This window comes from Callionymus lyra, chromosome 7, assembly GCF_982586985.1.
Source record: "Callionymus lyra chromosome 7, fCalLyr1.hap1.1, whole genome shotgun sequence".
NCBI classification, from domain to species: Eukaryota; Metazoa; Chordata; class Actinopteri; order Syngnathiformes; family Callionymidae; genus Callionymus; species Callionymus lyra.
In genome coordinates, this window is record NC_141824.1 from 26,308,459 (window position 1) to 26,322,145 (window position 13,687).

Sequence of the window (13,687 nt, forward strand, 5' to 3'; positions counted from 1 at the left end):
ATGTTTCATCAGAACAGTTGGCCAACAAAGGAAAATAGTGCATAGACTGCCATCTGGTGGCCTCTGAAAATAATGACACTGCTTCATGAAGCTTCATTTGACCATCACTGTTATTTGTATGTTTTCAAGTGTCTTTTTGGACGAATATAAAAGACAAAGACAACTGAGCTCCAGTCATTTTGTTAAAATGGACTAACATCGCTTCCTATAACTCTTAAAAGGAACAGATTACTCTAAAAATACTATAAATAGGGTGAGTAGAAAATGAGTGAGTTTGATTTTGGGTGATCTAAGCCTTTGATGTGTATTTTTAGGACCTTGTTTGCAGTTTTTATCAGGTCCACTTTGCTTCATTTTTTTTTGTTTCAGGCAATTTGAGTAGGATCTATTATTTATGTCTTATATAAGTAAAGCTTACTGGCTGGTTGATAAATCTACAAAGATGTTGGTGGATGATCCATTGACCCATCGGAGGTATTTACTTGAAATCTGGCACCAGTGAGAAGATTCTGCATGAACTCTAACAAAACTTAAACACATCTAAACTTTATATTCCTCATGTTGGCTGACACGTAGAACTCTGACATGTCAACCTGCTAGAGTTTCCTGACTTGACGTGAAAATTGCTGCTTCTTGTGCATGATTGCATCAGTGTTTATTTTTAGAAGATGAAGTGAACCTGGCCTCTCGAGCAACATCTAATCGACAAGAAGCTTCATCTCTGCAGCCGCACACGAGGCTGCTTTGTCAAGAGATTGATGCAATATGGAATGTTCAACTTGACATACACACTCAGAAAACACATTAAAGTCCAATCACCAGAAATGGCAATCATTTGGTAACAATATACAAGGTTATGTATTCAGAGCGACAGTGGACACGCTTTTGTTCGGTTACATATTCCTGGATTTGCAGCTGAGATACAATTATTTTACTTAAAAGAAACTCCTACATATGCATCTGGTGAAGTCATACTTTTTCTTTTAAATGATCTCATCGGAAAAGTTATTCTGATTATAGTTACAGTTCATTCATACTGAAAGTTTCTTGGTCATACTAAGTTAAAATTAAGGATGTAAATGTAATTTAAGTTTAAACTGGTTTTGCCATGTTCTTTTCATGTAAACATTTTCCAAAAGGTTTTAGTTGACCACCGAGCCGTTTACAGAAAATAAAGTTTTCCCAAAAATGTTAATAACGATTGAATTGAATTGTTTGATTTTTGAAACTGGAAATTGTTGCAGGTTCCACCCTGACCTGAAACAACATTGTGTCTTCCTATTGTTCCGACATGGTCAGTTTCATCTGCGTTCCTGTGTGGTCATGTGGCCCTTTGATGGTATTTTATTCTCGATATAAATAAAAAATCTATTTAAACATATAACATGTTTTATTGTTCATTTTATACTTTTCTAAGGAGCCCCGTAGGTGAGATAATTTTTTTATCTAGTGATAAAAAATGATCTCTGCCATGTCACCTTACATTTTATTCTAAATACACTTAGAAACAATCGTATAAAATGTCATGGAATAATAATACATTTTTCTGTTTAATTTAAAGGTTTTGTTACCGCTTTCTTTTGGCTTACAACAGTCACATTATATAATGTAGACTTAAACTATCCCTTCTTAAACTATCCCTTCTTCTAACAAAGGTCAGGGTCAACAAAAGGGATACCACAAACACATTTGTTTTTTGGCCTTTGGGCCCCTTTTCATTTTGTTTGGTGTTTGTGCCTCTTGCCCAGAGTAGCTGGGATAGACACCCACCCTCTGACCCCAAAAACACAAACAGGGTGTTCTTTATTGAGTGGTGCTTTACAGAGTTGTGCCCATTATGTTTAGTTATTATCATATATTTTTGCCGAAGTAAACAGATTAATCTTCCCCACTTCTGCGAGTAGTGGCCATTCTTTTGTAGGGGAAATTGGGTCACAACGAAACTCACAAGAAAGGAGAACATTGATAAAATAAAAAAACAGAATTGGCCTAGATTCCACTTGGTCTGGTTGTTGGGTTGTACAAGAGAGGTGCAACATCGACTAAAATGAACTCCGAAATATTTCTCTTTTCAAGCCGTTTGGACTCAGAATCGGTCTTTCAAAAGGCAAGGTAGGAGGTTTTTGGAGTGAACTGAAGTATTTACCCAAGGTCTTGTCAGAGCATCTTCGTTGAATAGTTTGAATAGAGTGTGCTTTTTTTCAATCCCTTTCAAATATTTCATCATTAAATTTACAACATCTCAATGTTAATACTCTTGTAGTTATGTAGTAAGTCAAAATTAATCCAACTCGAAGCGACCAGCAGAGGTTGCTGTTTGACTTTTCGATTAGATTCTACTGCATCTCCACGGAAAAATCTGATTTATGTATTGATCTGTAAAACAATATTTACTGTTCGAATTTAAACTCCAATGCTCAATTTAATAAAAAACTTTAAATCAGATTATTCTATGCTTTTGCTTCTTTTCCCTTCTCTTTTTAATATCATGTAATTCGAAGAATTCTGTTAACATATTGTCAATTGAATTAAGCTTTTTGTTGTAATTTATTACATATTAAAGGGACTGAGTAAATAACGGTTCTTATTTGTGCATTATACCCCATTCAAATATATTTGTTTTCTTGTCCATAATAGTTAAAAAGCTATTTTTGAGGCAACAATTTACATAATTTAATAACGACTTTAATTGCATGTTGTTTTTAATAAAGAAACGTGTGTGGAGAAATTAAAAAGAGTTTCAACTTGTTATATCTAATTTCCTGCATATTTTCAAATAACCTTTCTGGTAAAGACATATTCACAGGGCGGCCGAAGGTTCTTCGAGCAAAAGAATGTTCCGACTTAACCAGCAAAAGACTGATTCTGTGTGTCTATCTTCCTTACTTGGGCAATTAGCTTCACTCATGGCTTAATAAAAAATCAATTTCACAAGTCTGGCTCGGGGAGAGATGCTGAAATGTTAATGGAGACAATTAGATGCCGGATCCTTGGAACTGCCTGCAGGGCTGACAGAGAGAATCTGGATTGAAACAATTCTGGTTTTGTCAAGTGTGTCTTCACATTTAAAAGAGTTAGTACAAGTGAAGCATGTGATTGGTAAAGCTGATACTTTCTTGCTCCACAGAAATTATGTTTACTTGGATAGCTTTTTTGCTCGTGTGGATTTAATCCTTAATGACTGATTTGTAAGTGATGTTATGCTCTTGTGATATAAAGCAACGAGATATTTGTTTACATTTTAAACTGCGTTGAATATGTACATTAACTCCTCAAGTTATTCTGAAGGATCTGATAAAGAAAAAAGAAAAACTTTATCTTTAATTTTGAAAACAAAAGAAGTAAATTGTTGAATACAAGTTATATTTTGAAACATCAATCCCTTGTTAAGTTACATCATTAAAACTTGTGATTCACCAGTTCAATGGGTGCGGTGATGACTATGACGATGATGATGATGGTAATGATGATGATGATGACTCAGAGAAGCTTGTTTGTGTCCAATTCCTTCGCCTCCTCTACCCACATGACCACATCACACTCTGAGACAAAACCAGTGCACTGTCTCTGCAGCATCACTGAGGAGATTAGCACTGACAACCTTTCTCTCTGACCCATCACCCCCTCATCAGCAACAAATGCCAGGTAAAGTTGACTTTTTTTCTCATTCTAAAATTTATTTAATATTTAACTTAACATTTTTTTCATATAAGTTACCATTTTTCATAAAGAATAAATCATCGATCTATGTTTCAATTTGAAATTATATTTCCAACTGTTTATGAAGAACAATTGGTTGAAACCAATATAAAAGTCAAATAAAAGTGTTTATCTGTTTATATATTCATTATATATATATATATAGTATTTATATTTCATACAATTATTATTTTTCATTATAACTTTAATTATAATAATAATAATTATTATTTATTACCTCATAAAAAATCCAATTCCCCTAAGTCACACAGCATTTTTCTTAATATTATATTTTCTTTAAAAAAAAAAAAAAAACTTGATTCCCCAATTTAAGGTTAAAGTGCAATAACTACATTTCACTCCATGAAAAAGTGTTCTATACATTTTCAATAAGAATGGACACCGAACATCGAACAAAGAGGAGATGACTCTGCATTTAGAATAACTCATAAAACTTGTAAGAGATTATAAATTAAAATATCAGATCCATTTGTAAAATGAAGCTGTCGAATTGTTCCGATTTTAATGTAAAAAGCTAAATATTTTGAGTAGATTTTCTTATATAATTGGAACGTGAAGAACTGTCAGATGTTAATCGCTGTAAGGTTTTGATGTCATTAGCCAAACGATGGTCTCCAGAGAATCATGTCTCTGCTTCTCGGAAAATGAGATGTTGTTCCCTTTCTGGTCCAGTCTTCCTCATCCAGGCCTGAAGAATCATGTCACAGTTGTTCTACGGGAAGTCCGACGACGCAACTTTCAATGACAGCATACCTCTGCGTATAATACGAGCAGAGTCGGAGCTCTCCGTCCACGAGAAGGCTTATCTCGGCGCCGTCGAGAAGGGCGACTACGCCACCGTCAAAGAAGCACTGGAAGATGCCGAGATCTACTTTAAGATCAACATCAACTGCATCGACACCTTGGGTCGCACGGCTCTGCTCATTGCTATTGAGAACGAGAACTTGGAGATCGTGGAGCTACTCCTCAGCTTTAACGTACACGTGGCCGACGCCCTGTTGCACGCCATCCGCAAGGAAGTGGTGGGAGCTGTAGAGCTGCTGCTGAACCACAAGAAGCCACGTGGAGAGAACCAGGTAGTTGAAGCACGCGAGCGTCTGCTGATCACATGTAAGGAATAGCTGGTTGTAGAGTCATCATTACATTCACCATCCAACAGTAAGGAAGCATACATTCATCCATACAAGTATTTAAAAAAGAGTACGGAAAAAAAAACTTATAAAAAAACAATATTTCGTGTTTATTTATTTTCTTTGTTACTCGGGTGAAAAGATGACACTATGTTGAGTTCACAGAGAGGGAGTGAGGCAAAGAGAGAGCAGTGGTAAGAGTGTTTTTTGAGTAAAAAAGTGAGTCAGATATCTAATTTATTTTAGTTATATAGGACATTTTTTCAATCTTGTTCAATTTTAATTACATTACACAATACAAAGAAACTGCATGATTAACGGTTTGACAGCTATCAGATATATTTTTTAAATAACTTATCTTAACACCTGTGTATAATTGTGTTCCAAAGATACACAGTGTTTCCCTTTGAAAGGGAAGTTAAGTTATGCTTTAAATGTTCCAGAAAAAAAACTTTAATGACTTTAGATGCCTTTAACTCTGAGACAGATCTGTCTTTGGAAGTTGACAGAGTGCACTTGAACTTCTTACAAGAAGGAAGGATTGTAAACGGCTGCTGAGTAGTTTCTTCAACCACAATAATGTTTTGATTTCCAGGCTGAACCACAAACCATTAGCAGTAATCTGGCTGTCGAGCGCAACACAAACGTACAATATAGAGCACTTCAAACAGTCAACAGAACGAAAAGTCGGCAACTGAAATGATGGAAAAGATTTCTCGTCTTGTGTTGTACTCCCTGCCAAGTTGCCCCCCTTCCTTCTAGAGAGACAGTTCTCTGACTTCACTCCAGACATCACTCCCATCATCCTGGCGGGCCACACCAACAACTACGAGGTCATCAAACTGCTCCTTCAGTACGGCGTGTCCATCCCGCAGCCACACGCCGTGCGCTGCAGCTGCATGGATTGCTTCTCTGGCTCGGACATGGACGGCCTGCGTCAGTCCCGCTCACGTCTGAACATCTACAAGGCCCTCGCCAGCCCGTCGCTCATCGCCCTCTCCAGCGAGGATCCTTTCCTCACGTCCTTCAAACTGAGCTGGGAACTGAAGGAGCTCAGCACGGTCGAGAACGAGTTCAAGTCCGAGTACGAGCAACTGTCGCACACGTGCAAACGCTTCGCGAAGAATCTTTTGGATCAGACGAGAAGTTCCAAGGAGCTGGAAACAATCCTGAACTACAGTGACAACATCAACAACATGCTGGAGGAGAACAACAGCGATCTTGCTCGGCTCAAGCTGGCCATCAAATATGAGCAGAAAGAGGTGAGTTTCATATGAGAGTGAGAACGAGTATGTCACATTGTTGCAGGTAGACAAGGTCCAGCAGTGAATCACTGTATTTGCAAAGGATAAGGGTAGCAGCCTTAAACCCCTATATACTGTATTATGTAGTTATGTTTAAAGCCCAATGCAGCGTAGACAAAAAAGAGGATGTTTGGCAGCCATTTTGAATGAGTTTTAAAAGTTCAAACTCTCATTTAAACTTTACAGCACAACTATGGAAGTGAATATCACAAGAAAAAAGTAATTCAGAGGAAAATGGCGGCAACTGGAGAGGTTTCTGTGCTACAGTTGAGAGTCATATATTCAAACTCCAATTGAGCTTTAAACCAGTCCAATTGAAATTGAAGATGAATAACGCATTTTTCGCACTATTAGGCGCACCGGATTATAAGGTGCACCTTCAATGAATGGCCTATTTTAGAACTGTTTTCATAAATAGGGCGCACCGGATTATAAGGCGCACCTTCAATGAATGGCCTATTTTAGAACTGTTTTCATAAATAGGGCGCACCGGATTATAAGGCGCATAGAATAAAACTTACAGTCAAACGTTTGACTGGGGTTGCGTAACGCATCCACTAAATAAAAATGTGCTAAAGGGAATGTCAACAAAACAGTCAGATAAAGTCAAACTTTACTAAGCATTCTGAAAACTTCGTTCACTCCCATGGTAATGATGTTGAAGCGGCAGTTGAAGCAGCGTGTGAGACTGGTGTTGTGAGCAGGGAAATGTTGAGCGAGCAGCAGAGAAGTTGAGTGCTTGTATGACAGCTAGAGCGCGCGTGTATGACATGTTGAACTCCTGCGTATGACTGGTTTGATTGATTTTGAGTGTACAATAACCAAGACACACTCGCTCAAACCGGTGGCAGTAATATCACTCCATAGACGTCTGCCATGATATGACGTGCGAAGTAAATCCCACCCTGTGATGACGCAATGACAATATCCCGCCCACGGTGTCGGCGCAGAGTCATGAAAGTGTTTGTAAACAAGTCAATGTTCTTATATAAGGCGCTCCGGATTATAAGACGCACTGTCGTTTATTGAGAAAATTAAAGGCTTTTTAGTGCGCCTTATAGTGCGGAAAATACGGTAGTAGTTCGCCAGCTCCTCAAATCAAAAGTATGTCTTGGATCATCGTAATATATATGATATATAAAATCTAATTTTTATTTGAACATTAGTTTTCAATAAAGGTAAAAATGAAATGTAAAAGCATTTGTTGGGTAATGCAGATGATAAAAGTCCAAGTAAACCTCACATTCCTGCGTTCTTTTAAATGAAACTACACCACAAAGTACATCTAAAAAGTATATGGAAATAATCATTTAACTTCTGCTAGAATGTGATCAAAGGAGTCAAGTATGAAGAGATGTGTTCTGGTACTTTCAGAGTCTGGCCAGTAAGAGGGAACTGAACATCACGTGAAATGCCAATGGAAGGAGATGAATGTGATAGAAACCAATATAGGGACGGAGATGAGCTGCTAATGGTCAGAGATGGGTGGTAATGTTCTGTTGAGACTCTGCAACCACATGTAATTGCAGGACATCTAATGCATTATCACCGCACTCTTAGACATTCCCAAGACAACTGCATAATAGGGGATAATGACCGATTAAGTGGCAGTCACTTCCCTGAAATACACAGTCCTCGCATGAGGACAAGGAGCTTTTTTTCTGTCTTGTCGACATCTTTCAAGGATTCTAACCAGCTGCAGACGAAGTACGCCTCACTGTGAATTGGGGATTATACCAATACTAATACACAATAAAAGCTGAATATGAATTAGGTAATTTACAACAATGTTTGTTTACTTGTTGGAAGCACTTGAGTTTCATTCTCATCAGCTCCTGCAATACGTCTTGTGAAAGGCCTGCTAATACATATATGACATCATCTGCATAAAAAGAAATCTCTTTTTAAACTCTTGACTTATTCTTGACAAAATGCTTAATGGGATGCTTCCAACCACAAGCAGTTTCCTTCCACGTCATTATTTCATATCATATCATTATTATTTTCCAAGAAAAAAACCCTCTGCTTATTTTGATTCATACTGGCTGAGGCTTTGTTTAATCTTTTGCCTCCGGTTTTTATCGTCATAATATTTCGCCCCTTTTTGCTGATATTTAATCTCAATACTGTAATTTTACTTCAATTTATTATCGAATATTTCTGTTTTGTGAAATAATATTTGAATTCATATTTGCTTTAATGGTTCACCCTTGTGTTATCTCTGGGTCAAGGTGACTCGAAGGCCGGAAAACCAAAGTATTTGTGGTATCCCTTGTATTGCTTCTGAGTAAAGGTGAACTACCTCCACCAAAGAATATGTACATGTATTTTTTGAGCGACACAAGTGTTAAAATCAATACCTCAACCTTGCTAAATACTTTATACAATAGCTTGATGAATTCTGTTTAAGTATCTCTAAAAAATGTTGTTGACTCACAATGATATCCTCACTGTATCAATACTTTGACACACAATCTCAATTGTAATCTCAGTCGCGATCACCATATTTTTTGACATATTTAGTCATCTTTAAAAAGCACAAACACATGGTGGAAAAGTGATGAACCATATATCAATGTCACCAGTGACAAATCTTCATGGTGGATCAGTCAAGTACCATAGAAAGAAAAGCAAAACCTTTTCCAAGTAATGCAATCTTGAGTACACAGCAGTAACAAATAGGTATAGTATTTATTAACTTTTTCAGTCACCTGTCACTACGCATAAATCCATCATTTAAATCAAACAGTTTATCACACTAAATAAATGAGAACAATGGCGTTTGAGTGTCTGTATGAGTCAATAAATCTGTCGACAACAAAAAAACAAAAGGATTTAGAATCATCTTAAATCACCGATTCATTTCCTTGACCGAAACTTAATTAAATGTAAACATTGGACCGCAGTGTGTTATTTAATTGACTCATTTGTTAGCATTCTCAGAAACTAATAATTTGTTGATATTCATATTGTGTGCTTGCTAAAGAAAATTCTTTGCAACACTTTTACACAGGCAATGTCATCAACATTTCAAATCATCTCGATTTCTTTGTCTTTTTAAGGCTTTTAAGGGTTGTTGAGAAAACAAACCGAGTGAATGTAAGGGTTGTAACTTTTGTTACATTGTAAGATTTTTGTGTCGTTCGCAGTTTGTCGCTCAGCCTAACTGTCAGCAGCTGCTGGCGTCTCAGTGGTATGACGAGTTCCCCGGCTGGCGGCGACGTCACTGGGCTGTAAAGCTCATCACCTGCATCTTCATTGGACTCCTCTTTCCCCTGTTATCCATCTTCTATCTGATCTGTCCTAAAAGCCACTTTGGCTTATTCATCCGTAAGCCGTTCATCAAGTTCATCTGTCACACTGCTTCCTACCTGACCTTCCTCTTCCTGCTTTTCTTGGCATCGCAGCACATAGGGGAAGATAAGGGCCGGGAGCCCACTAATGTGGAGTGGATGATCCTTCCCTGGGTTCTCGGTACAGAACACACACATCTGACACAAAAGGCTTGGGTTGCGTGGATAAATGACCGCTGTAATTTACTGTTGTTTTCAAAGGGTTCATTTGGAATGAGATCAAACAGATGTGGGATAGTGGCCTGGAGGACTACTTAGATGACTGGTGGAACATTATGGATTTTATTATGAACTCTCTCTATCTTGCCACCATTTCCCTTAAGATTGTTGCCTACGTAAAGGTAAGTCAGTCTGAATAGTTTGGTTTCTTTTGTGTGAATCGATAAGTTCAGGGTGGCTTCTTAGAGGTCCAGGCCTGGGGGGTCAAATACAAGTATTTTCCCAAACCAATCAAAATCCTGTTGAAAATGAAGATTCCAATCACAAATTGTCAATGTTTTGTAGATTTTCGTGTTGTTTAACTGTGCAAATGTTTAGAAATCTTTTCCATCCTAGCTATAGAATCAAATCTATATAAATAATTATATTCAATGTGATCATATTTCTTCCTTAACCTAAGAAGTAATCCTATGCTTGGCTTTTACTCATGAAAACCTACATCAGGTCCCACGGGCCAAGAGTTGAAACCCCTGGTCTAAACGATATGATGGAATCAACAGTTGCCTCTCTGATCAACCATTTTGATTTCCAACTTACCTTAGACCCCCAGCATTTGCCAAATTGCATTAATGGTATACACGTTTTCAAAGTGCATTAAAGGGCAACTAATGTGAAAACCCAACTTTGATGCTTTACACTGATTTTCCGCTTTCAACAGTATGGTGAGCTCCAACCCAGATGCAGCTGGGATATGTTTCACCCAACGTTGGTGGCGGAGGCCTTGTTCTCGATCGCGAATATCTTCAGCTCCTTGCGTCTCATTAGTCTCTTCACCTCCAACTCCCACCTGGGCCCCCTTCAGATCTCTCTGGGCCGAATGCTCGTGGACATTCTCAAGTTCCTCTTCATCTACTGTCTGGTCCTGTTGGCCTTCGCCAACGGCCTCAACCAGCTCTACTTCCACTACCGCACTGAAGTATCCGATTGCTGGGGGATTCGATGCGGCAAGCAAAACAATGCATTCTCAACGTAATTTACTGCTTGAACGCAAATCTTTCGACTACATTATTAATTCTTTTTTTTCTTTTCAGAAGATTAATGGCTCTTTTTTTGCATTCAGGTTATTCGAAACCATGCAGTCATTATTCTGGTCTATATTTGGCCTAATTGATCTCTACGTGACCAATGTGGAGCCGGACCACGAATTCACAGAGTTAATTGGAACCATCATGTACGGATCGTACAACATCATCTCTCTTGTGGTGTTGCTGAATATGCTTATAGCAATGATGAACAACTCCTACCAGCATATTGCGGTGAGTATTCCAGCCAATCCATTAAGCTCGTAAAGCACCTTAATGTGTCTTTATAAGATTTTTTTTTTTCTTTTTTCTTCCCAGGATCATGCAGATATCGAGTGGAAATTTGCCAGAACAAAGTTATGGATGAGCTACTTCGAAGAGGGAGGGACGTTGCCGTGCCCGTTCAACATAATACCGAGTCCCAAGTCTGTGGTTTACCTCGTGAAGTGGATATACAAGCATATATTTCAGAGATCAAGAGGGAAGGGGCTCACAACTTTTGAATACCTAGGGGTAATGTGTCCTTAGATCATTTCAATCACACTTGAACCCAAACATGATTCACTCTATAAGAAAGCAGCAGTAGGAAGAGCAGGTGAACCTAGAAAGCTTGAGAACAATATTCAAGAAAATTAGGAAACAAGGAGAACTGGTGTGAAGGGAGGATGGTAGAAAAAGGACTTGCATTGATTTGAAATGTTTAAATTCCACAGCTACATTTGAAGATGCTGGACATTCCCCATAATTCTGAGATTATCAGCTTGGGATGTTGCATTGGGGCGTCTTTTGATTGATACATCCAAGATTAGCACTTTGTTGTCCATGCAGGTTCATCACTGTCAACGTCATCTGCACACGTAGGCCAGGTCAACACAGAGGTTGGCCTTACGGTATCGACACAAGCTTCAGGGCATATATTCCTTTCATCCACGGTTATCCAGCATTCCCAGTCCCTGTAACCACATATTTTCTCTTGGTGTCCATGTGAAAACCGAGTTAATGGCAGCGGTTGCATTCATTTCCATCATGGGTCAGACTTCAAGACTTAAAGGGCAATTCTCGAAGTTTACTCAACAAAATTAAGGATAGACATTGGAGGTAGAGCTTAAAACTTCATATTTCAGGACAGTTGCACGTCAATGGTGAGCCCAGTGCCAGGAGCTGGATTGAATTTTCTTTCAGATTTGTATTCTTAGTAGATATTGGTCCGTGTGGATTTTGGGGTATCCTTGCCCAATCACATTCAGAGTCAGATGACTTCTATTAGCTCCTAGATGTCTTGGCCAGTTGCCCAGATTCAAGTGGTACCAATAGGGGGATCTTGGTTGCAGTCACAATGGTTTTGCATTTGTTGTATATTGCTTTGACATTTCTTTCTCCCGCTGTAGACTCAAGCTGCGGAAAATGTCAGACTGAACCACCAGTACCAGGTAAAGGTTCAGATTACAAGCCTTTATGTCTTTGAGGTTCTTTACGGTCGATTATTGTTCCAGGAGGTTGTGAAGAATCTGGTGAAGCGTTACGTAGCTGCCAAGATCAAAGACTCCAAAAAGGGGGAAGGGTTGACCGAAGAAAACTTCAAGGTAGGATAAGTGTGTGAGGAAATGCAGGAGATGTGTTCTGGTACTTTCAGTTCAGAGATATTATGACGATAAAAACCGGAGGCAAAAGATTAAACAAAGCCTCAGCCAGTATGAATCAAAATAAGCAAAGGGTTTTTTTCTTGGAAAATGATAATGATAATGCACCTGTACACTGTTTCCATCTCTATCTCAGGAGTTGAAGCAGGATATTTCCAGCTTCCGCTACGAGGTGATGGGAATGATGAAGGGAAAATATCACAAAAAATTGTTGTCCACCAACTCCACCTTGGCATATCCAGGAAACTCATTCAAATATTCCCCCAAATTCTTTGCCGATGAGTCACATCTCAAAATGGATGATATCAGGAAAAACTCATCCGCCTTCATTTCTAGTCCTGACGCCTCCCCCAGACCTCACTTGCTCCTCAGTCCCCCAGACTGCCACCGCGAGCCCCCCAGGGACGTCCGGCTCAATCACAAACAGGACCGGCTCCCCTCGGAGACGCCTAAGGAACCGAAGCTGGAGGATGGTTCTCCAATGCCCAGGGGCCAAAAGAAAAAACTGTCGCAGGTTGTACGAAAGGTCGTGCAACAGCTTGAGAAAGCAAACAAAGAGAACAAATCCAAAGACCAGAAGAAATAGAGAAAAATGACTACGTCATAATGTCTTTTATCCTCAACGATGAGGAAATACTGCATGATTCAACTGTTTGGACTGTGGATTTCAACATCAGTTAAGAGTGGCATGAGTCCAGAATTAATATGAAAAATAGAAAAGAAAATGAAAGTGTAAAAAATAAATTAAAATATATAATAAAACTATACGTTAGCTTTTGTTTCAATTTAACTATGGCGCTCCTGGTATTTAATGGAATGAATAAATAAATAAATACAAGCTCTGATAATGATCCTGGTTTGTGCCTAACTTCAGTTATTATGTTTGAAATTGAAGCATTTTAAATGGATTTAACTGTTCATGAGCTAGGAAACTCCTGCAGGTCCACACCTGAGACACATCACGACACAGAGATGACAGCTGAGATACATACTGGTGAGTTTGAGCACCTGCACCTGCTGGCAGAAGAACTTGCATCATTGACGCAGGATTAAATGATCATGGGTTTGAACGTGACGAACTTTTCTGTTGTTGTGCATAATATTTCAACCGATATAAACTTTGTGTTTCTTCCGCCACATCTAAAAAAAAATAGCTTTAAGTTCACTGCGCACTTTGGCGGAGTGAGAGCGCCCTCTAGCGACAGAATAAATGTTAATAAATGCGACGTACAAAGAAGAGTACGTGTCCTCAATAGCATGACGTAACTAAGCGGGAGGAAAACTAGAAGAAAAAAAATC

The 13,687-nt window shown here is 38.7% G+C and overlaps 1 protein-coding gene across 1 annotated transcript; it reads left to right on the top strand.

Annotated features, from left to right (window-relative positions):
• Positions 1–4,418: 4,418 nt before the first annotated feature.
• trpc4b (transient receptor potential cation channel, subfamily C, member 4b) lies at positions 4,419–12,974 on the top strand. Its single transcript, XM_087794934.1, has 10 exons — positions 4,419–4,796; positions 5,594–6,112; positions 9,304–9,628; positions 9,709–9,848; positions 10,385–10,695; positions 10,787–10,982; positions 11,067–11,261; positions 12,137–12,178; positions 12,242–12,331; positions 12,525–12,974. Exons 1-10 carry the CDS (start codon positions 4,419–4,421, stop codon positions 12,972–12,974), a joined length of 2,646 nt encoding a protein of 881 aa, XP_087651060.1.
• The last annotated feature ends 713 nt before the right edge of the window (positions 12,975–13,687 follow it).

Coding starts and splice junctions, on each gene's coding strand:
- trpc4b (XM_087794934.1), top strand. CDS start 4,419: ATGTCACAGTTGTTCTACGGGAAGTCCGACGACGCAACTTTCAATGAC. Junction 4,797..5,593: donor AGCCACGTGGAGAGAACCAG/GTAGTTGAAGCA, acceptor CTCCCTGCCAAG/TTGCCCCCCTTCCTTCTAGA. Junction 10,696..10,786: donor CAAAACAATGCATTCTCAAC/GTAATTTACTGC, acceptor TTTTGCATTCAG/GTTATTCGAAACCATGCAGT.